At 47.4% G+C, this 23638-nt stretch overlaps 2 protein-coding genes and 1 long non-coding RNA gene across 5 annotated transcripts; 1 reads left to right on the forward strand and 2 right to left on the reverse strand.

The window, feature by feature from the left end:
• Positions 1 to 302: 302 nt before the first annotated feature.
• On the forward strand, positions 303 to 3456 carry cd36 (CD36 molecule (thrombospondin receptor)). Its single transcript, XM_037243520.1, has 12 exons — positions 303 to 448; positions 582 to 742; positions 818 to 962; positions 1515 to 1670; positions 1851 to 1942; positions 2011 to 2060; positions 2124 to 2193; positions 2265 to 2452; positions 2521 to 2639; positions 2772 to 2845; positions 2919 to 2973; positions 3042 to 3456. The coding sequence occupies exons 1-12, from the start codon at positions 326 to 328 to the stop codon at positions 3216 to 3218; spliced, it is 1410 nt and encodes a 469-aa protein (XP_037099415.1). The 5' UTR covers positions 303 to 325; the 3' UTR covers positions 3219 to 3456.
• On the reverse strand, positions 940 to 2208 carry LOC119117332. The gene is made up of 3 exons (XR_005096495.1): positions 2111 to 2208; positions 1789 to 2019; positions 940 to 1026 (listed from the first exon to the last, which is right to left on the reverse strand). It is a non-coding gene; the product is annotated as an uncharacterized LOC119117332 (long non-coding RNA).
• Positions 3457 to 3868: 412 nt separating the features above from the next.
• On the reverse strand, positions 3869 to 22324 carry sema3c (sema domain, immunoglobulin domain (Ig), short basic domain, secreted, (semaphorin) 3C). 3 transcript variants are annotated; one of them, XM_037243519.1, is made up of 18 exons: positions 18062 to 18219; positions 16817 to 16969; positions 12041 to 12201; positions 11534 to 11596; positions 10267 to 10386; positions 9952 to 10042; positions 9520 to 9639; positions 9313 to 9455; positions 9125 to 9239; positions 8901 to 8970; positions 8429 to 8573; positions 8122 to 8344; positions 6317 to 6405; positions 6076 to 6117; positions 5850 to 6007; positions 5497 to 5564; positions 5297 to 5427; positions 3869 to 5184 (listed from the first exon to the last, which is right to left on the reverse strand). In XM_037243519.1, the coding sequence occupies exons 2-18, from the start codon at positions 16941 to 16943 to the stop codon at positions 4780 to 4782; spliced, it is 2271 nt and encodes a 756-aa protein (XP_037099414.1). In that variant the 5' UTR covers positions 16944 to 16969; positions 18062 to 18219; the 3' UTR covers positions 3869 to 4779. The 3 variants fall into 3 exon arrangements, with proteins under 3 accessions (XP_037099414.1, XP_037099413.1, XP_037099412.1); XM_037243518.1 differs by lacking the exon at positions 18062 to 18219 and adding an exon at positions 22134 to 22324 and having other exon boundaries at positions 5297 to 5564; XM_037243517.1 differs by having other exon boundaries at positions 5297 to 5564.
• Between the last annotated feature and the right edge of the window lie 1314 nt (positions 22325 to 23638).

A 23638-nucleotide genomic window follows, 5' to 3' on the forward strand; every position in this document is an offset into this window, starting at 1 on the left:
TGTTGACGTGTGGATTGGGGGGGGTCTTTTGATTCTCACTAAGTGTTGACACAAAAAGCCACAAAGCAGAAGGGACTTGGAGGATTTAAAGGAGTCTTGGAATGATCACCCCATCGAGCATGTGAGTTGTTGTCTCCTTTGCTTGGAAACTGCTCTTGTCAACCTTTCGACTGGTTATCTTTCACCTGCCGTTATCTCAGTCCTGCCTGTACGTTAAACCCTTGCCGGCCATATAAAAGCGTTGTAGGAAAGGTGCGCGCACCTTTCTACCTGGCATCTGCCGAAGCCTGCGCGTACAAAAGGCAGAGACGTTGCAAAGAGAGCGATGGGCTGCTGTAACAAGAGGTGCAGACTCCTCGCCGGAGCTGTCGTCGGGGCGGCCATGGCCCTACTGGGGGGCATCTTGATCCCAGTGGGGAATGGACTCATTGAGCAAACGGTCTTACAGGTACGTGGCGCCGCACGGAGATCAAGGAGAAATCATTTCTCTCGGAGCGCCGACAAAAAAAATGTTCCCGACCATCTGTGCGTCAGTCCGGTTAAAAATAGTCTCGTCTGCCGGGGCGTGTGCGGGGATCAAGGAAGCCGTGATCGCAGAAGGAACGGCGGCGTATGAGAACTGGCTGGCACCGGGGGGAGCGGTCTACAGACAGTTCTGGTTCTTCGATGTGCAAAACGCCAGGGAGGTGGTGGGGGAAGGTGCCGTTCCGGCGGTGGTGGAGAAAGGACCTTACACCTACTTGTAAGCTTTTGAAAAAGCAATTTTCCTCCCTTTTATTCTTCATCCCTTATTCACTGACCACAAAAATTCCCGCAGGACCAGATACTTGCCCAAAGCCAACATCACCTTCGAGCCCAACGACACCGTGTCTTACCTGCTTCCGCTGGGTGCCACGTTTGAGCCGTCCTTGTCGGTGGGAGCGGAAGAGGACATCATCACCTGCTTGAACTTGGCGGTGGCGGTGAGGCACGCAGCTGCGCTGTGATAAATTACAGCGCATCGTCTCGCCGATTAATCATCCTCATCTTGTACAAAGGGCAAACACAAACAGAATCATCATACACATGTAAACCTGAATTCAAATGATGCTAACGTTGATCTTAAGAGGCCAACCAAAACGGGTGAGTCATTCCTATCGGGGGAAAAAGGCCAACGATTACTCACGCGTATCCCTGAGAGAAGCTAACTGGATCTTGATGAATCATCTCTAACCCAACTCAATCATAACTCAAATAGCCTAATCCAGCTAAACACGCTAACATTAGCCAGATTCATCACCATAAATTGTCTTACCTAACATGAACGTTAACGCTAACCCGGCAGGCTAAATGACGCAGCCTCATGGACGGTTGCGTAATCCTTGACAGTTGACAATATTGATAAGAGTTTTAACTTGGAGTGTCAGCAGAGCTGATGCTAATCTGCCCCTAATCAAACTATAATGCTTATAAAATGTGCCCTTATCTCCTTGGTGTGCATCTCAAAGCAAATTATGATTTTTTGTGTATATCAGGGGGCGTATTCCAAGATTCCCAAAGTGCTGCATCCCTTACTCGAGACCATGATCAAGAGCAGCAACTCGTCTTTGTTCCAGCACCGCAGCATCAAAGAGCTGCTGTGGGGCTACAAGGACCCCATGTTGAAAGCCACCGTGGGCCTTTTCACACCCGTGAGTCTCATATTTATAGATTTCTTCCAATTCAAACTTGATACTATTACCGCATCGGAGACATTTATTTCATTCGGATTCCGTTTGGCACTGTGACGGACCGAGCGAGCGAGCGTACCTCATGTTTTGCTATTGTCGCTGGCTGTGATGATGCGACGAGATCTTCCCCCTGTCCCTCAGTACAACGGCACCTTTGACGGTTACTACACCGTCTTCACCGGCAAGGGCGACATCAGCAAAGTGGGCATGATCGACAAGTGGCGAGGATCCAGGTGAGCTCGGACAAGATGGACAAGACGACGATAAATGTCCTCACGGAGATTCCTCTTCTCCGTTTTAGGAGTTTGACCTTCTGGGACGACAAGTATTGCAACATGATCAACGGGACAGGTAAGGCGGGGAAAAAAAAAAGTTAGAGTTGAGTTTGAACTTGACTTAACCTCCTTTTTCCAGATGGTTCAAACTTTGCTCCTTTTGTGGATGTGACAAAGCCCCTCTTCTTCTTCTCCTCGGACATCTGCAGGTGACTAAATTCCCTCTGCGATACTTTCAAGAGCCACACGAGGTCACTGCCATCCCCTATGTGTCCCGCAGGTCGGTGTCAGCCAGCTTCCAGTACGCCAGGGACCTGAAGGAAATCCCGGTGTACCGCTTCGGATTGCTGCAGTCCACCTTAGCCTCGCCGGTGGACAACCCCGAAAACCACTGCTACTGCCGGGATCTCAAGACCACCAAAAACTGCACCATGGCAGGGGTTCTGGACATTAGTTCTTGTCAAGACGGTCAGTCAGGATAACTGGGTCTGGGCTCTTTCGCCAGGTTCTTACCGTCCAGTTTTTATTCTTTGTAGGACAGCCCATCTACATCTCCTTACCGCACTTTCTTCATGGCACTCCTTCCCTGCATAAGGCCATAAAGGGGCTCAACCCTATCGAGGAGCACCATAAGACCTATCTGGACGTGGAGCCCGTAAGACTTGTTTTCGCTATAGTTGTGTTGAAGGCAAATACCGATGATACTTGACTTGGCCTGATGAATTAGTACCGACCGGTATGTCCTCCCACTGACAACCAGTCCAAAGTCTACCTATCTTTCCACCAGATAACGGGAATTACTCTGGGGTTTGCCAAGAGAATTCAGGTGAACATGATGTACGGACCCTCCAACGTCATCACGTAAGTAACATTTTGTGCGCTTTGGTTTAGCGTTGTGGCTAGACCTTACTAGCGAGGTTCTGTTTGCGCTTAGGGTATTGAAGAAAATCAACGAAAGAACCGTTTTCCCTCTGGTTTGGATGAATGAGGTAATAACACCGACCGTCGCGCAATTATTCATTCCTTTTTTTTAAGCATCTGCCGTTTTGGGTTTCAGACGGCAGAATTGGACGAGGAATCCGCGGCCCTGCTCAAGGAGGAGCTGGTGGACCGGATCAAGATGCTGGACGTGACCCAGAAGGTCCTACTGGGCTCTGGCCTGGCTGTTTTTGCCATTTGTCTGATGTGGTACGCCGCCATTAGATGCAACGATGACAAGTCCGAAACTGTCTGATACTGCTCTTTTGATACGCACTTATTTATAATGTCTCCCGTCCGTCCCTTTGATATTCATACTGTGATTTTTGTAAAGGTTAAAACTTGACTTTAATTCAACTAATCAGGGATCCAGGGCCTTCTTTAAGTGCAGTTTGATAAGCTACATGACGTGCGACATGCTAGTTCTGTTTGTTTGTTTGTGTTTATATGCTTTGTGGCTTCAAAAGGAATAAAAGCAGAAGTACCGTTTCGCTCCTTTGACCATAAATCCCAAAGTGGTAAGCGGCTACGCTGCGGTTACAAGCAAGATTTGGATCGCTTTGACTCGTCCTGTGTGAATTGCGACAGAATGCCGATTCAGCAAAGTGTCAAAAGCCAGATTGATGGCCTCGCTACGACGTGACCAGAAAGAGTACATTTCGTATTCAAATGCAAGACTTTTATACTGTACATCAACACTGAAAAAGGTCACCAACGCTAACTATAATAAGCTTTGCACCAAACAGACAATAACTAAGAAAGATTGAAACGGAGTATGTGAAAAGGCCTAAAATAATTGAAATGTAGGGATGGCTAAGCGCAAATTTAACAGAATCACAGCAGGTTTATAAACCCGCGTTATGCTAGCCTTAGCAAGTTAGCTTTACATTTCACAGCAATGCAATCTCAGCTAAACATTGATTTATTTATTCAGGCCATCAGTTTCACAGATAAATACAAAGGTTTGCTTACGTCAATCTCGGAAAGCCTCGTCCTCATCGACATGATCTGCAAAAAGTGACACATTCAAATGAAGTCTGCAAATTGCAGACACGGTCGTATTTACACACAGGAAGCGCGTATTCACATTAAATAAGATCATGTCGTCTTTATCTACATGACGTATTCACAACCTGGCGGATGAAAGGACAATTGAGAAGAGTGTGCTACCTCAGTGGTTCTCAAACTGGGGTCCCCGGACCACCTGGGGGTCTGCAAAATACTTTGCAAAAAGAATTATGACAGCATGTCCTATCATTATGCATGAGTTCAGTCTTTTTTTTTTTTTTTTTAGATCAAAAAGTGTACTTTTTTGAGAATGCAGCTGCTTTTTTTAAGAGAATAAAGGTGTTTAAAAATACAACTTTATTCTCATAGAGTATAACGTTATAGACGACGTATTTGGTCTTTAAACTTTTTTTCTGGGGGAGAAATAATTGATTCTAAACACTTAAACTTTTTTTTCTCACCCAAATAAACTGCAATTTGTTTTCCTAGCCTTTGTTGAAATTTGTTTACCTCAAGTTTGAGAGCCCCTGTTCCGCCTCGTGTCCAAGTCGGAACAAGACAATCTTTGAGCATGCGGCACAGAAATAAATATTTGCTAATTTTCATCTGGATTGTTAGGCAGACTTGGCACCATTGAGTCAAGCATGCATCCATCTTCTTCTGCCTTTTCTTCCCTTCAAGTGTGTCTCTTTAATCCCCACACGGCAAAAAAGGATCCACGCTGATTGTTGCTCTTGCGTTTCGCTGGTGGCGCTCCAAGCGGCGCTGCGGCCGCCCGCCCGCCTCCTGGCCGTCCGTCTGTCATGCCGTCAGTCCTCCGGGAGCTGATTGCGCCTGTTGCGGCTCTTCCTGCGATCCAGCAGGGGCTTGAGCTTGGCCAAGTCCCCCCTGAGAGGCCCTGGCGGTGGGTGCAAAACACTCTTCTGCTGCTCCTGCAGCTCCTTCCTTTCCTTCCTCTCCTTGCAGAACTGCTGCAAGGCCAAACTCTCGGCCTCCGGCGACGCCTTCACCACCGCCGCCGCCGCCCAGGGCCACGCCAAACGCCCCCTTTCGCTCAGCGCCCCGGCGCTCAGCACCCGCAGGCGGATCTTGGCCACGGTGCGCTTGAAGCCGTTCTCCGTGGTCAGGCAGTAGTAGAGGCCCTGGTCGGACGGCTGGGCCGAGCGGATGAGCAGGCCGTGCTCCGTGGACAGCACGCGCTCGCTCACCTTCACCTGAGGTTCACAAAACGGCCGGACGACCATAAATGGAGGAATTTCATTTGTTTGGCGCCAAAGGGAAAGCTGTCGTTTGATTGGACGCCGGGATAGTCGGACATCACCTGACCTCCTTCCTCCTGTCGTTGTCTCTGTGAATGAGCCAGCGGATGGACGCCTGAGGCGGCTTGGGCAGGCACTCCAGGAAAGTGGTGTTGTTGCGCACGGCGTACTGCGTCATCTCCACCGCGTTACGATATGCTAACGGACAAAAAAAAAAAAAGAACTTTTTAATCCCGGGTCTTTTCATTTCCCAACGCTTTGAGCCACCTTTCAGGTTGAATCCTCGGCATTGGGTGAGCGGATTTCCGTGCATGACGTCCTGCCTCCTGCTCCTCCTGTAAGCAAAGCAAAGCAAAGCGAGGTCAGGCGGACCTGCGTCAATGCCGACCCGGCGCGCCGCTCCGACCCGCTTGTCTGTGTTATGTCTGCACACGCTAAAAGCGTTTCCACTGTCAAGTGCGCCTTCAAACGGTCCACTCGTGTCCCAGCGCCACCATTCTATTTTTATCCGAATTTATCTCATTGTTCAAGAGTGACATCAAGAAGTCTGAGAACAATTCTGCTTGGCGAAACTGGTCGATAAACAACGCGAGGACACTCGGGTCACCAAAAGTAAACACCTTTTTCCGCTGGGGTAGAAGCGCGAGCAGCTGAGCCCGTCCCAGGCGCAGTACGGATCTCTAGCCAGGCAGCAGTCGGCGCAGGCCGAGCCGTAGGCGTGGCAGCGGTGCAGCGACACCTGCGACACGCCTAGCTCCGAGCTCGCGTACAGTTGTTGCTGCAAACACCACAAGAGTGACATCGTCGCCTCAACCCGCCGACATTTGAGAGGACCGAGAGGCTTACTTTTTTCGAGGAGATTCTCAAGTTGGTAACCAGAGCTTGGTTCTGGAAGGGGAGGAGGGGGAGGCACACCAAGTTGAAATGACACACACATTGGACATTCAGGAAGTGGAAACACACGCTCTGTGGTTTCAAAGTAGGACATGCAGCTGCAGCCCAGCCGCACAAGTTAATCATACAAAGCTGCAGCAAAAAAAATAAAAATCCAGTTGCCTGGCTATCATCAAAAAAGACAAGGTGAGACCTTAAAGACTTGCAGCTCCTCCAGGATGAGATCCTTGTGCAGGGACCGATTGGTGGGCAGGGCGATCACCTTCTGGACGCTTCCTTTGTCTGTGGAAAGAGGAGCAGTGAGTGTCAAGAGCTGGCCGCCGCTCAACAATCCGGCCTGAAGAAACAAAACGGCTGTCTGCCCCATCAAACAGTGGGGAAGCGTGGATAAAAAGGGCGGCGCCGTCCGTCCTCACTTCACATGTTTTTCTTCTTAGGCAAGAACAAGTGGATTTTTTTCTGCCCTGAAAAATTACACATTATAAAAAAAAATATATAAAATTAAAATGTAATGATATAGATATACTAGAAAATGCAATTTCTGGAGAAATTGCGTGTGAAGGCGAAGACCATGAATGGGAATGTTAAAAAAAATTGCGCCATATTTTTTTTTAATTTGTAACAAAACGAAAACTACAGGTTCAAGAGGTTCACTTTGGAGTTCAAAAGTTGAAACGGGTTGAATCGGACAAAAATTTCAAAAGTTAGAGTAAATGTTATATTTAGGTCACTTCTGTTTTCATTTAAGGCAGTTCTTGGTGAAATAAGGTCAATTCCTGTTTATTTGGGGCATTTCCGGTTTAATTTAGGTCACTTCCGGTTTAGCAGAGGTCACTTTCGGTTTATTTGGGGTCACTTCCGGTTTAAAAAGGCAACTTCCGGTTTGATTTGGGTCACTTCCGGTTTACGTGAGGTCACTTCTGGTTTGATTTGGGGTCACTTCCGGTTTACAAATCAACCTATTTTAGACGTCTATTTTAGGTTTATAAATCAACCTATTTTAGACGTTTATTTTAGGTCTATAAATCAACCTATATATTTAGACGTCTATTTTAGGTCTATAAATCAACCTATTCTAGACGTCTATTTTAGGTCTATAAATCAACCTATTTTAGACGTCTATAAATCAACCTATTTTAGACGTCTATTTTAGGTCTATAAATCAACCTATTTTAGGTCTATAAATCAACCTAATTTAGACGTCTATTTTAGGTCTATAAATCAACCTAATTTAGACGTCTATTTTAGGTCTATAAATCAACCTATTTTAGACGTTTATTTTAGGTCTATAAATCAACCTATATATTTAGACGTCTATTTTAGGTCTATAAATCAACCTATTTTAGGTCTATAAAGCAACCTATTTTAGACGTCTATTTTAGGTCTATAAATCAACCTATTTTAGACGTCTATTTTTGGTCTATAAATAAGTCTATTTTAGGTCTATAAATCAACCTATTTTAGACGTCTATTTTAGGTCTATAAATCAACCTATTTTAGACGTCTATTTTAGGGTTATTAGAGGTGAAAAACAAAATTTTGTGAAATTTTGTCGAAATTTTAAATGTGAAAACGTGAAATTTTTGAATTTGGCAATTTTGGGAATGTCGAGAATCTTTCCGAATGTGCTGAATGATGTGAATTTCAAATTGGAACGACGTAAATGTGAAATGTCGAATGTGCCATTTAGAATGAATGGGGGAAAATTTGTCGGAATTTTGCGAATTTTGCAATTCACTCATTTCGTGAATATTTGGAATACGTCAAAAGTGGAATGGAGTGAATTGGATGAATTATGTGGAAGAAGAAGCGGGACAAAAAAGTGACGGGAATAAAATATAATAAAGTGAATGGCCATCGCCTTCACACAATAATATATAAATATAATAATATAAACAAAGTCCAAACCTGACAGGACTAAAAATGTCAGAATATTTTACTTCATTCAAGAAAAAAAAAAGAATGACTGAGGGCAAGATGTCAGAGTCAAATCCTTACCAGTTCCCAGGAAGAGGACATGATAGTTTCCGTCTGCGGCGGCCACCTGGTCCACAGCCACGGCTGTGTACTTGTAGTCGGCGCCGGTGCGGACCACCAGGGGTCTCCTGCCCACTGGGTAGATGGGATTGAACATGATGGGGTGGTTGCGCACAAAGTTCACCACGTCGTCCGGAAACTCTTTGGTGGTGTGAATGTCGGGCGTGAAAGCTCCTCCGGGGCACTGGACAATGACCAAAGATTGCTCTATTTTCCCTGCAAAATCAAATTTGAGTGACAGGCGAGAAAATACAGCATGCTAGCTCACCGTCCCGGGTCTGGGGTACGGGATTCGTCCCTGGAAGGCCACCCACTGGAAATTGGGTCCGTCTCGATGCGCAAAGGGCCCGTTGAAGACTGTGAGGATGTCGGCCATGTTGTACACGCACACCGCCGAGCCTTTGAAGACAGAGCTGCGGGGAGCGCACCCCCCCAAAAAAAAAAAAAAAAGGTCACACCAGGTCGCTGCGCACGTTTACATTTAATTCGTCGGAGTACGTCGGGGGAACAGAAGCACATTGTACCGAGCGGATTTGGACGTGGAGCATGCCGACTCAATTAGACATGAAAACACGCGGATCAGGTGACGCGCCCCTGACCATTGGCCACGCTGAAAGGCGAGCCGCGCAGACAGAAGCAATCAAAATCGCACGCGTCAAGCAAAGCGCCAGCCGAGACGTGCTGCGAGGGAAGCGAATGCAAGAAAAAAAATCGAATCTATCAAAATTTTGTTAGTTCACCTGGTGGACGTGAAGACTCCAAACACCAGCAGGCCTTTGGGATGCTCGCTTTCCAGCAAAAACACACTTTCTGCAGGGAGCAAACACACAAACATTGGCTGAAAGAAATTGTTGCCAAAAATCTGGAAAAGTCGGTGCCGCTGTGACGCGTGTGTGGCTTTTAATGGCCCGTGCAAAGTTTCAACACAGTCAAGGAGGAAACGTTAAGTGCCGGCCGGACTCACCCAGCTCGTCAAAATGAGTCTCCGTGCCGTCCTCCTCCAGAACGGAGCAAACCATCCTGGCCTTGAGGTAGGTGGTCCACTTATTGACCAAACTGCGCTGGCCTCCTATGTCGCTCTGCAAAAGGAGAACGAGCCCTTCATCGGACCCGCGTCTCGGCGAGAAAAAAACGCTCAACGGCGCCACTTACTGGACAGACGCGCGCCACCATGCTGTGGATGTTCTTGGTGTTGCCACTGTTGTCCGTCAGCCTCTCGCGGAAGAAGAAGTACAGTTTGGCGTCGTTGGGGTCCGACCCGTCCGGGATCAGGTGGGCGTCCACGAAGATGGGCTCTGATTGAAAGAACGCCACCGATAAAAAACGTGTTCAGATTGCGAGGCGTCCCGCAGGGCGTACCGCTAAGCCACTTGGAATTGTGCTGGTCTGTGCGCACGGCGTTCCTCTTGGTCAGGCTGCGGAAGATGGCCGCGTCCGTGCCCATGAAGTCGATGTACATGCCAGAGAACAGCTCCTGATCTGAAAGGACGACAAACAGCGCCATTGAGAGTCCGAAAGATCCAGAAGTAGTTGGATTTCATTTGATGTGTAGGATTTCATTTGGGTATGTTGAACAAAATTCCAATGGATGGAAAATGCAACTAATTGTAAAAAAATTAGATAACTAAGAAAAAAATGTGTATATATATATATATATATACATATAAATAAAATAAATTAATTGAAAAAATGGCAAAACAATGCATTCATTAAAAATATACAACTTCAAATAAGGCTTACATAGATGTCCATTTTATTTGCGTGTGATTTATTGAGCGTGTTGCAACCTACTGAGCATGATGGAAACCGTGTTGACCTCCGGGTTGAAGGAGCACCTCCCTTTTCCCGACTCGGACCTGGAGTCAATGTGAAATATTTGCTCCTGTCGCAAAGAGAGCCAGGAGAAAGCCATAAATATCACACAAATGACTTGTCGAGTCTTGACAGAAAGCTGCAGAACAAATCAAATCTTCCCTGTGAGCCCCAAATCCCCCCGAGGCGCCCTGGGAACGGTGACGGCACAGTCGCCACGGTAACAAGCCGCGCCATCTGCCTTCTGCCATCAAAGTGACGCGCGGGAGCGGCGGCCCAATGGGGTCTTCTTACCTCCGGCCGGCGCCCCCTGTTGACGTAGACGCAGACGGGACTGTAGGCGCCGCTGCCGCACATGAAGAGGTGCGTTCGGTTGTACGGCTGCACCACTCGGATGAAGTTGCCGCAGCCGTGCTGGCGAAAAAACAAATATCCAAAATCAAATAAAAATATTGGGAGTCAGTCTTATCTTAAGGCTTGACTGCATAAACTTGCATCACATGCATTTGGCTGGCTCTCTTTTGTCCTACTGAGTGAAAATCAGCATCCAATCATGTTTGTGATGTTTTGTCATAAATCATGACGAGCTATTTGATGTTTCCATGCTTTATTGCACGTGTCATTTTCCTGGCTCACTTGAGTGCTTTTAACAATCCATCCGCCTTCCAAAACAGCATTCCAATTCAGCCAAGATCCACTCCACTTTATCGGGGAAGAGCAGCCTTGGATCAGGAAGTACGTGTGCGCGCGGGGTTAAGAATCCCAAGTCCAAGCAGCCAAGTTGAATATCCCGGCGGTCGGATATGGAAAAAGTGAGGGTTGAAAAACGAGAAGGTGGGCGGAGCGCGCGAGAAAACGAAGGGATTAAAGAGACGCTGCGATCCAGCGCGTCTGCAGTCAAGAGCGCTTCTCCCCGAGTCCAGCTGTAGTCACTCGGGAGATGACTGACGGACGGACGGATGGAAAATAAAATCCCCCCGACACGTGTAGCCTCATTTATTTGTCTGAAAGGTTTCCCGCTGCACTTTGGTGCCAATTAAAGCTGAGCGGAGGATCGTCAAGATCTTTAGCGCGGCGATTCATTAAAAAAAACAAAATTCCGAAGCTTTGATTCCCCCAGTAGGCCTCACACGCCTCGCCCAGATGACCCTGCGGACATCTGCTGCCGGACCGGACACATGTGGACCGAGCCTACGCGGTGGACAAGCAGATGGGAGAGAAAAAAGGAAGTCCCAGAGGGCAAAGTCCTGAAGCGGTCCAAAAGATAAATCCGACAACAGCTGAAAGAGATATCGCTGCTCCCAGAAAAAATAAATAAATAAATAAAAAGAAATGACGTCAAGACTCCCCCAATTCTCATGAATCATCGCCGTTGTACAAAAAATACGAAGAAAAATGTGAATATAAAAATGAAAAAAAAAAATCGACTTTATTTGGGGTTAAATAAAAACAAAGACAAAAATAAGATAAAAAATATTCGTTACAATTGAAAACTAAAAATGTAATCATTGTAGCAGGTAAAAAAAAAAAAAAAAGTAAAATGAAAAGCTAGCTAAATTACCGTGGGGTCTTTTCCAGCCATTTGGCATTCGTCAATCTTGCTTGTCGACGCGGGCCAAAACACCTGCAAAACAACATGAAAAGCTAATTAATGGTGAGAACCCATCCCCACCACGGCGCCAACAGACGACCATGAATATGCAAATGTGAAGCTGTGATGAAATTAAAGGGGGGAACACATGTTGAGGGATGGGAAAAGGTGGCGCTCCGTGAACGCATGGCAAACGCTTTCCCATCTGTTAAGGTGCCTGGCTGGCGCCGTCCATTACGCTCGTCGAGAGCTCCCTCGGCGAAGCGTCGGCGCGCTTCAATGGCACTTTTGGAGCACCCCAAACGCTTGTCGACATGGATGTCATTTGCATCAAATGAATTTTTCAGCACACAAACACGCTTTGTTCCTTGCGAGCTGGGATCACACAACAAGAATCCTGACCCAATGTTGGTCAAATCAATTCAAAAATGTTCAAATGGGACTAATTTAAAAAAATGAATAAATGACGAGACAGACCTTTTGCACTGCGTGTGTGATGTTGTTGATGTCCATGGAGAGCACGTGGTCCTTGCATCCAACGTACATCCGGTCCTGGTCCTCGTCCACGTGCAGGATGCGGTAGTCCATGGGCCTGTCTGAGAGCGTGTAGTGCTCCGACAAGGCGGCGCTCTCCAGCTCTGTCGTGCAAGAACAATCAAACAACTACTTTAGACATTTTATAAAAAAAAAATCCCAAAGTGTAAAAGTCAAGGGTACCTAAGCATGGCCCCTGAGGTACTCTGCAAAACTCATTGGAAATTAGGAGCCATTGCAGGCAATTTTTGTCCTAAGTCCTATCCATAAAGTCCACCATGACCTGAAGGCCTCCAATTTGATCTGACTGAAAACAAAGCTGCTATTTATTTTCATTTTCTCCGAGTTGAGTCAATGACTTGGCGGATGCGTGCTAGTGACGTTACAGTAGGAAAAAACCCTCTTGTGCTCATTAAAGGCGCCCATTGTTCACACGGCGAGTAAACATTCCCAGAGCGGCTATTTCCAGCCTATTGGCTGCAGAGATAAAGCGCTCGCTCTTCAGCCTCATGAATATTCATGGCTCCTTCAATCGGAACGCCAAAGTCACTTTTTGTTTTAGCGTCAAGTGGCTGCGATGGCGAGGCTCGAGTGTTTCAAGGTTGAATGCTTTCCCTCAATTCCTTGCGCGCTTGAGCTGTGGCTGTTACTGGAATTTTTCAACAAACAAAGTCCGTTTCACTTTGCAACATGATAGACACGTTTATCATGGACAAAAAAAGTAAGAAAGAACAGTCAAATCGCCATTTTGAGGTGATTCACTTTGCAATTTGGCCAAGAACTATTATGCAGTTTTGAAGAGCCACTTTCACGTCAACTCAACACGAAAGATAAATACTACAACTTCTTTAACTTACCTTTTAACTGCGAAGCAAAGTCACAGTAAAACGGCACATTAACTTCAAACAGATGAGGGGAATATTAAAAAGGCCTGCCAGGGTGTGAGCAAGCCACGCTAAATTGAAAACACACACACGCACACAAACGAGGCAGAATTGCGCCAAGTCATCTCCGACACGCTTCAACTTGACTTCATTTTTCCTCACATTTGCCCCTGCGAACACGACGAGGAATGCTTGAGGACGTTAAACTCAAAAACCCTGCAAGGAAGGACACAATCCAACCGCAAGCCCCAAAAAATGCCAGCAAAACCAAAACTTGCCATTTTGTGGGAAGCCAGTCTGGCCAAAATGGCCGCACCAGAAATCATTGCAATACTCTGGAAGGAATGTTGTCCAATTTATCCGGGAAGTCAATCCATTAAAAGACTCCAAGGGGGGTCCACAAAGTCCGCTTTGGCGTGGTACATATATATTTGTTTTGCTGGCCTTTCAACTTTTTTTAGAGGAATCAAAATCAAGACACTTCCTATTGGGCTTCTAATTATCTTTAGTTCCCTTCAAAACATTCCGCAGGTTGGGGCGCAAATCGCCCGCGGCTCCTCGGACACGAGCCCGACGCGGCGGCGGCGGGTCCGGTGTCATCCGGCACCACGCCGACATTCCATTTCGCGTACGTTTCCCACATTCCCTGGCCGGACAACAAGATTTTTTGTTGTTTGGCTTTTCATGCCGTGAGAGTTTCTCGGGCCCACGTGTTGCTCCGTTAGTCAAGCGTGTTGGCATCACGCAAGGAGGAGTTTGTGCAAAGCCAAAGACGGGAAGGGGAGGGGGGGGACACAAAACAGAACAAATGAAGGGGAAGTGGGCCATACGGGTTCTGACAGTTGGCGGCTTTTCTATTATGCATGTGGGCAGGTGGGACTTTGACCCCTCGGTGAAATGCCGCCATGATAAAATCCGAGAGGATCCGATGCTGCGGCGACCACAGCGGGGGGAGCGGAAAGGACAAGTTGACCCCCCCCCCCCTCGTCTGTCCAGTCCCCCAAAATGGTCAACTTAGCAGAAAGTGCAGGGAGAAGGCAAGGCCTTCCCCAAAATGCGTTAGGACTTGACGGGGTTCCAAACATGTCCGAGTGATCAAACAGCCATTCCTGGCCGTGCCGGTAAACAAGCGACTTTGAAGCGTCGGCAAGTCCATAAAAGAACACGTTTGTTGGCTAGGAATTCTGCTCATGTTGGAGGCGGGAGTTTTGGAGCGCTCCGAGACAGAAATAGGATCTTGAAGTTGGATTGAGACAAAAGTGTAATTTGACGCAACTCGGGATCAAAAAACTATGTTGAAGGGTTTCATTGAGATTTTTTTTTTTTGCTGCAAATCTAAATACCGTAATTTTCGGACTATAAGTCGCACCGGAGTATAAGTCGCACCAGCCATAAAATGCCCAAAAAAGTGAAAAAAACCATATATATGTATATAAGTCGCTCCTGAGTATAAGTCGCCCCCCCCACCCAAACTATGAAAAAAACCGCGACTTATAGTCCGAAAACTACGGTACAAAACAATGCAAATTTATTCTCATCACATTTGATGGGAATTTGTGATGGCAACATTATGACTTTGGACCCTGGACCAGAAAATTTGCCAAACCCTTGCCAGACCAGACTGTCATCCGGCCAGTGACAGCCACTCAAGAGATAAAAAATGGCACTCTTGGCATGTGGCAAGATCAGGCAGGACCGACCACCCAGGAAGTGTGGCGTCAGACGGCATTCCCGGCCGGGAAAGTGGACCTACAGCACTCGTGACAAAACGTCTTCATTCATCAACGTCCTGCTTGAGGACTGCCGCCAACTGTCAATAAGCCCATTCCAATCCAACGGCTCCTTGGCTGTCAAGCCAACAGAAAAAAAAAAAAAAGTTCTTCCAATTTGGAGCCGTTCCGAGCTACTTTGGTGAACCACGAAGCCAGCTAGCCAGGTTTATAATCCCGACGTTCCCCAATTAGCAGCCAGGTCGCACGCATCTTTCCCTCTCACAAGAAAAAAAAACATTTGGCCATAAAAAAGGCCTTGAGAGGCCGTCAAATGTGTGCCAAGGTAACAGATGGCGACATAAACCTCCACTGTGAGGACATAAGGGCCAATCAGAAGCAGGATGAAGGTCATTTGGAAAAGTGAAAAGCAGAAGCAAGACGTCCAAGGTTGAGGGCCGTCAGCGCCCGCCGGCCCCTTGACCTTTGAACTTTTGCCGACCTGCCGGGACCTCTGCGTGCCGCCCCGAAGCTAACGTCTCTGTAACCGGATGATCGCTCATCTGCTCGTCTTTTTTAAGTCATTGCGCGAGGGTGGGAGGAAAGGGGAGGGGGGGCAACGCTCACTTCTGCCTCATTTGAATCGCCAAAAAGAGAAGATTAAAAATACAGGAGATTGCTGTCGCGTGGAGGATACTTGCCAGAAATTCCTGCATGGCCAACAAAGCAGGCGTTTCGAGTCTGAGCGGGATGGAAGCCATTACATTTGGGGACTGTTTAGTTTCGCTTGTAAAGTGCGTGCTGGTGCAGTGACTCAGCACAAAGATGTTTTCAGCTGAAGGAACGAACACGGGAGCTCTGACTGACATCCCTCTCGGTGATAAAAAAAAAAACGAGGTGAAATCTAGCGGCATAATCAATCAGTCGGCACGGCGTCCGCCCAGCAGGTGAACTCTGGATTTTGAAATAAACATTCCTTGTTTTTGGGAGCAGCTTACGGCGAGATCACTCATGAGAGCAAATGATCCAAATCGAGCCTGCTCAATTCCAAACAAACACCTGAAATTCCCACCAAACGTCAACTCGCACCACTCACGCCTATCTTGGGCAATTTTGGGTGGCCGGCAAAGATCACTCTTCGATATTATAGCCTGGTCGTCACGCAAGGAAAATAATCAATAAACGAGGCGTTGGGCCACTCTGAAATATCCTCTCGGCTGACACCGGATCCGACCCCGAGGCGGCTCGGTTGACGCCGGGACCCCCCCTGGCCCCCGCTGAGAAGTTGCTGCCTCCGACATTCCTTCTCTGGCCTGGCAGTGCTTACTTACATGAGGCTTCCCGTGGCAAGCCGCAATTAAAGCCGCACAAGAAATGCGGCTAACCCAAATAATCGCCATGAGTTAGCGTTAGCACGTGCGAAAAGATGCTTGATCTCGACATTCGTTTTGCGGCGCGTGTGCTTTCTTTTTTCATTTTTTTTATTTCTTCTCCACGCCAACGTCGCACATGCTGATGCAATTAAACAAAGCGCTACCGTGCAGGCATCTCACTCTAAACAGAAGCAGGCCCGGAGTTTGCTAGCGTTTTGTTTGAATGCGAATTTTAAGGCGGGTAAACCGACACCGTCCGTTCCCAAAATGTATTACTCGGTAGAAGTCGAAATGATAAAGAATAGAATTGCACCATCAGGATGCAGAAATAGAATTATGAAAGCTAAAAAAAGGAACAAAATATTGCATCATCAAATAACTTTCCCAAACTAACTTGATGACTCGAGCTGACCCACAAACGCCCTCAATTCAAATATTCACACGGCATTCTACATCTGGGAAATTAAATAAAACAAAAAGCCAAGAGGATTAAAATTTAACGAGGAGCGGGTCGCTGCGGTGCAACTCTCGGCGGGACGCCAGCCGCCGCCCGCCCGTGCGTGCGTGCGCAATCTGCGATATTAAACAGATAAAGCAAGAAAAACAAACAATTTGCGTGAAAGCCGCCGGCTGTGTACTCGCGCTACTAATGAATCCACGAGCCGTGTACTCGGCTAATGAAGGCACCGCCGGGCAAAACGTGGCAACGCCGACTCGTTAAAGCGCAGAGGCATTCATCTTTTATGGGCTTACCGTCAAATGAGAGGAAGACTCGGGGCAGCGGCTGAGGAAGGCCGCCGGCGCCGGAGAAGACGCTCACGAGGAGGACGAGAAGAACCGGCGGCATGGCCAACAACGATGACGCCGATGATTGGCTCATGGCTGACCCGGACGGGACGGCACCGCCTGAAACAAACACTCAAGTTAGCGAGAACAAAAATGATGTGGTCATTTTTTGTACACCTCAAACATTGATATCTTATTAAACAGTCAGATTTGAATATCATGACACTATATTCGTCGTGTCATCTTCCATTCCGTTCCGATCTTTTGCACAAGGACCTCTCCTAAAAAATGGATGAAGTCAATCCCCAGTTCTGGGTCCAGAACTTAATTATTGACGAGCGGCAGGTAGCGAACCGTAGCGCCGTTGGGGCTCGAAAAACGCAAAGCCTTTTACAAGCGTAAGAAACATATTTTTTTACAAGCAGGTGGATCTCTACGCTCATGGCTTATGTATGCGTACTGAAACATTGATGATTGAAACTTTTAGTGCACTTTAAAAATATATATATTGGGACAGACACGCCTCCATCAATCAAGTTTTCAATTATAGTGGAGGGGAACACTTTGGGGAATTTGCTGTTCCCACTGCACCAGATGGATGAGGTCAGTGTGGAAAAAACACAATTGACCTGTCGAATTTTGCAATTAGCAGTCAGATTGTAATTCATCTGGTCTCGCATATAGTTACTAATCAATTTCACCAAAACCATTTTCATTTCCTGAAACAATAGAAAAATCCACCTAAGTGACCAAATTTGGTTCCCACACTGCTCGACTCCCAAAACCGTTGCCAATGTGATTTCCAGTTGTCCAAAGGCGATGACGCGCCGAGCCTGCTTGACATCTGCTCAGCCCTCTCACACAATTTCTGGCTATTGAACTTCCCATGCACAGCTGCCCAAGTCATCTCCCCGAACGAACAAACAAACAAACGCCAGGCCACACCTCGGGACATCCAAAGTGACACAATTAGGGACGTCCAATTGGGGTACGTCCTAACGAGACATCTCGGTCAGCTTTTCCTGAAACATTCCAGCATCATAAAAATAGCTGAGTGAACGACAGCGCAAAGCGCATGTTGCTACGCCACACCTCACAGCACATGTTCATATTTGCTCCCTGAACTTGAAGCAAAGTTGACGAGATGCCGTGGAAAAGTCACACAAATGCACCTGATGCCGCCTGATCCCCAATCTGGAAAGACACGCTCACCTTTCAGAGGCGTCCCCGCCCCCCCTCTCCTAATCCAGGTGAACCGGGATCGTTTTTCAAAAATATTCAAGCAAGTCCCAGGTCTCGGAGAAGGGAGCCGTTTCGTTTCTGGAGCGGAGTTAACTGAGCTGAGAGAGGAGGAGAGCGAGAAGAAGCAGCGAGGGGCGGGTGTCCTGTTACGCCTCCTCGCCCCCTCCCATTGAGAAGACAGCAAGAGCTTTCAAGCAGGGACGACAATTTGCCAATGAATTTCTTCTGCCACTTTCACACTACATTCCTGCTAAATTGCTGCATCAGCGGCGGAACGTTGGAACCTCATGTGCGGCGACAAACTTCACTCGGGTCGCTTTTTGGCTGCCTCGACAGCCTGCTGCGGTTAAGACGCTCTTTTTTTCCCCCTCACCATTGTTAGTGACAGACAAATTCAGCTTTTGAACAAAAAACAAAACATAAGTATTTGGACTTGGATTTGCATATTTGGGATTCTACTCTCAGGGAAAACACAAGAGGTGGCTGCTTTTGGAACTGTTTTTAATCGGGGCTGTGGGAAACAGGGATTGAAATTAGAGTTTGGAATGTAGGATCGACTCAAACAAGCAGGTGGACCTTCAAGTGAGATCATCTGGTTTTATCTTGAGGATCTGCTTCCCTGATTGGGTGTGAATTTTTATTATGCTTTTGGATGGATGCCAGTGTGCTCCTTGTTTGGGTTCCACATTCCTCATTGATGTGGAATGTCCATATCAAGCCTCTTTTCCAGCTGTTTTTGGAGGCAAAACAAAGGAGATGAGCGCAGCAGCAACTCGTGGACCAAGCAAAGCAAAGCGGACAAAGAAGCGATTCTTCCCAAATTCATCGCAAAGTTAGCTCGTGAAAAATTCAGTATCGGGTGACCTGTTGTTCTAAATAATGATATAGCTAATGATATCAATCAACAAATGCCACACAATCAGCCTACCATTCTTGATTATTATCGCTCGCATTAAAAAAACAACCAAAGATCGAAAGTGAAGTGGGCTGAAGCTTGATGCAGGCGGAACTCCAGGCAAATCAAAATGGAAGCCTGTGCGTGTTTGCTGCTTAAAGTAAGTCACACTCGAGCTATCATTTGAGCTACGTGCTTTCATAAAGTGCGCTGCACTTACTTAAGACATCTCTTTGATGCACAAAACTTTACCGGGGTGACTAATCAAAAACAGACTTGGACGGCGTCATCAGCCGTGGTTTTTTTTTTTTACGATGGAGCACATGTAGATGTATTCAGGCCAGAGTGACTTTACAGATGCGCAAGATTGATGCTTCAATCCCCACACCACAGCTAAATAACGCCCCCCCCTCCCGTTTTACTGTCATGGTAAACTCACAGGTGGGATCTTTCCACGTGCTTGACGGATGCTCGCCTTATGGGTTTTCTTGTCGTGGCTGGAGCATCCCCCCCGTGGAGAAGATCCCGTGCCAGGCCCAAGAGGCATCTGGCTTTCATTTTGCATCCCATCAAGCCGCGACCGATTGCGTTAGCGGAATAATCAAGGCACATTTGACAGTTTGTTTTGTGCGCGCCACATTTGCATTTCATTTGCATTCCCACACGGCCGGCCGGCCGGCCTGCTACACACGTCGGGAGAATCTAATCAACGCAAGCCGTGTATATTCAATATGGAATTTGACTTTCATACAGTAGACAAGCCATGCTGAGTCATCATTCATTCTCATCAGCGGTGGACAGTAATTGTGAGGTTGTGTTTGGGCAAATTAACTATGCACGAACGTCAGCATGTTTTGAAATGCAACTTTTTTCTGAAAATTCCACGACCGGAGGACCTGAGCAGATTGCAGAGGAGCCTTCATCTAATTTGCTCTATGGAGGCGAGAGTTAATTAAAGATGCTGCCTTTTACAGCGCCTGCTCATTTGCTTAGCACGGCTATTCATTATTGATCAGAACCCCGAGTAATCCTGACTTAATGCTCGAGAGGTCCACAGGGCGGTCAAGTCATCAAGTTAATTGAAAGACGGCAAAACGACTGATTAATTAAGGCCGGGATAGGATGGAGATAAATGGGGTCACTGTGAAGAACAAGCAGGAGGTACGGCAGGGGAGGGAACCTTGTGGGATGGACAAAATTAGAGGAGCAATCTGGAGGTTCTCATATTGAGGTCTGGGGATGCTTCACAGAAATCATCCTCAGGGAGACGTCTGTGGAGAAAGCAAGAAGGTGACAAATTTGAGGACGCAACTGGGGGCTTCGTGTCACATCTGATCAGTCTCACAGAGAGGTTGAACCTCATTTGTGGAGGGTGCCTGGGGGACGTTTGACAGAAGGCAGCAGGCACGAGACGTACTAATTTGTGGAAGGCGTCGGACAGAAAGCAATACGTGACTGAACATCTGCGCCAAACAAACCTGACCAAGGAACTCGAGGTTTTGATTTTGAAGCGTTCTGCTCCTGAGGGATGGGCAATATTTTACAGAAGGCTGCAGGGGACCTCAGGGACAAACGAACTGATTTCTGGAGGCTGTCTGGGAGATGTCTCACAGAAGGTATTCAGGCGAGTGAACCTCTGGGACGGCGCCTCGGGTCACGAGACGGACGCGGGGATGTTTCACAGAAGGAAACCTGGCGAGGCAACCTCGAGGACAAACTCATTTGCCGAGGTGTTTACAAGTTCAGGGATTGAGTGGTTCCACGATTTCTATTGCTCGTCACCCCCCGGGCGAGGACACATGGGAACAGACTTCACGCATCGGTATCAAATGCCAAGGTCGGCTAAGGGATACGACTTAACCCCTGCACCCGGTGAAAGTCGGCCATTGGTCACGCTGGATCACAAGCTCCGTCTGGTAGTACGTTTGCACGTGAGGGGCTCCTGCGGCTGCTTCAACGAGTGGCAGTGGGTCATAGCCACTTCAAGGCAGACAGTCCATCTTGGAGGTTTATTTTGCCGTCGCCCACCTGCCTGTCCGCCGTGTTTAAAGCACTCTTTGCCAACCGTCGGACGTTTACATTATCCGGGATGGATGACGCTGCGGCCCCTCGCCTGCGCGCCATGTGTACATTACGCCTTCCTTCGTCTCTCCCAAACTCTTATGTTGCCATGCTTGGACTAGTAAAAAGTTGCTCTTCTGTTTTAAAACCATTCAAAGACACTTGCGTTTAGCCTCCAGGAGACAACTAAATTTAATTATGTCTTGTGATTGACACGTGGAATGGATGACACGCAAGGTGAACCCCTGACCTTTAAATGAGGGGCTCTGACTGACTGGAAACACCCACGGAAGATTCGCAAAGAAAGAAAATCCCACCCCAGGGGAACGGCGCGGCTCGTCAGTGACAGAATTGATATTTTCCCGTTATCGCCTCTGGATCAGTTTGTGATGGCGCCTGCTGTCAAAAGTAATCACGACAGATCTTATCGGAAGTCGGGCAAAGGTGGGCCAATCGTCCACGCCGATTATCGGGAAGTTTAGCGGAAGGTTAAAGCAACATTTTTCCCAATCCGTGCAAAAGCAGGGACAAAGGACCACCAAGTGCTGGCCATACCGCAATGCTAGTTTAAAGCTAGCAGGCCAAAACAGCTATTAACGTTGTGCTTATGACCCATTAAAAATAAAATAGCTAGACTGAGCCTGGATTAAATACATTGTCAGGTAACTGTGCCATTCCACATTTAAACAAAATTACACGTGTCACCGACTCGTTGGGAAATGGCGCCACCAGGTGGACGAGCAATGTATTGCAAACCCGACACGTTACAAGGTTGTTTTAATAAAAAAATGTCAGAACTGAAATTAATATTTGGTTTTTTTAGATGTACTTGAGTAGTACATGTACATCATAAGTATATATGTTGTATATTAATCTATTTCTTTATCAATGTAAAATGATTAAAGGCCAGATTGAAATGAAATGAATCCATTTGAATTAGTTGCCACATGGGGGTGCTGTCTCCACGTTATTACATATATACGTGAAAAAATAAACCTACAAAGTGCATGAAACACTGGTTTATCTGAAATATTTAGACATTTTCTTACAGTCAATGATAGTGTTTTTCTATTATGATTCACTCACCATCAATCAATAATCCTCAAAGATTCATAATAATCCTTCTCAAGGAAAGGCAGGAAATTCCTGTCTTCTCTTTTCATTTCCGCCCCACGTCAGCGCTACGATTGCTGCAGTCATCAATAAAATGAAGAGGTGATGATGTGAACATTGGGGAAATACTTTGCACATTACTTGCACATGTAGTGTCAAAGAAAACAGCTAATGCAGTGAAAACCTCGTACTTAGAAATCCAGGTCCTTCCGGATGGCCCCGAAGAGGCGGACGAGGGAATCGGCCCAGGCCCGGCGGCGCTCCGTCCCATTGGCTGCGGCGGCCGCGGTCTGGGCGGCGTAGACCAGCGTCAGCACCGTCCTCTCAAAGTCTGGCGCGCTCAGAGGGCGGCGGCGACGTCCGTCCAACCGGGCGGACAGACGCAGGACCTCCGGGAGGCTCTTGGGGAGGATGTCGTCGCAGGTGAGCTCCAGCGAGCGAGCGCCCCGCAGGGACGCCAGCTCCGGGTCGGGGATGACGAGCGGCTCTTGGCGCCGGATTGTCATTCCGGACAAAAGGATCTGAAAAGAAAATGATTACTGTCCCAAGAGCGCACGAGAGTTGAACTTGATTTTGTGGTGGAGAACAAAAGAAACACATTCCTGGTTTTCCTGGACTAACCTCAAAGAGGAGCTCCACATCTTTCACAGATTGCAGGAAGGAAGGATCGAGCGGCCAGGGTGCACCACGCTTTGGATGCAACGCCGCTGGGTACAAAGCTGACACAACAAGTATCAATGTTGATTTAAAAAAAATAAAAAAATAAAATTGAGTTTTGAATATTGACAAGACCACCTGCTAACAGACTTGACCATTCCAATGATCGTTCCTTGAAAATTGAACACGTTAGCATAGGTTGCTGCGCTTATGCCCGTGCGGGGAACTTGTAATCCCAGCGGGACAACAAAGCTACGCTAATTAGTCAAAAGTTAAAGTCCCAATGATCATCACACACACATCTGGGTGTGGTGAAATTTGTCCTCTGCATTTAACCCATCCCCGTGTGATTTGGATCCATCCCCTGGGGGAGAGGGGAGCAGTGAGCAGCAGCGGTGCCGCGCTCGGGAATTATTTGGTGATCTAAACGCTAGCACTATTTGGCTGGAGGCAAACAACATGGAGGATGAAAGGGAGGGAAGACATCTCGTCAAGTCGCCCGGGGAACGCGCTCGTCTACGGTCCGCCCACAAAAGCAGGCGAGTGGTCCCCCGAGGCTCACTGAGCTCAAGTCGGGCGCCAACTGCGATGTTGCCTTTTTGTGGTGACAATCCACAAACAAGCTAAAGAAAAGGCAAAACACTTGCTAGTTTAAGATTGGGAATTGTTTCTGCTTCTCGTCAGCATATTGTTCAACGCCTTGGGAGGGTTGGAACTCTTTTCCCTCCATTTGGCAGCAATCAAACGCAAACAAGTTGTTTTTAGGATCACGTGACAAGACAGAAGCTATGCGAGAAATTCTTCACAGATCAAAGCCAGAA

Source organism: Syngnathus acus, chromosome 23, assembly GCF_901709675.1.
Source record: "Syngnathus acus chromosome 23, fSynAcu1.2, whole genome shotgun sequence".
In the NCBI taxonomy this organism is placed as follows: Eukaryota; Metazoa; Chordata; class Actinopteri; order Syngnathiformes; family Syngnathidae; genus Syngnathus; species Syngnathus acus.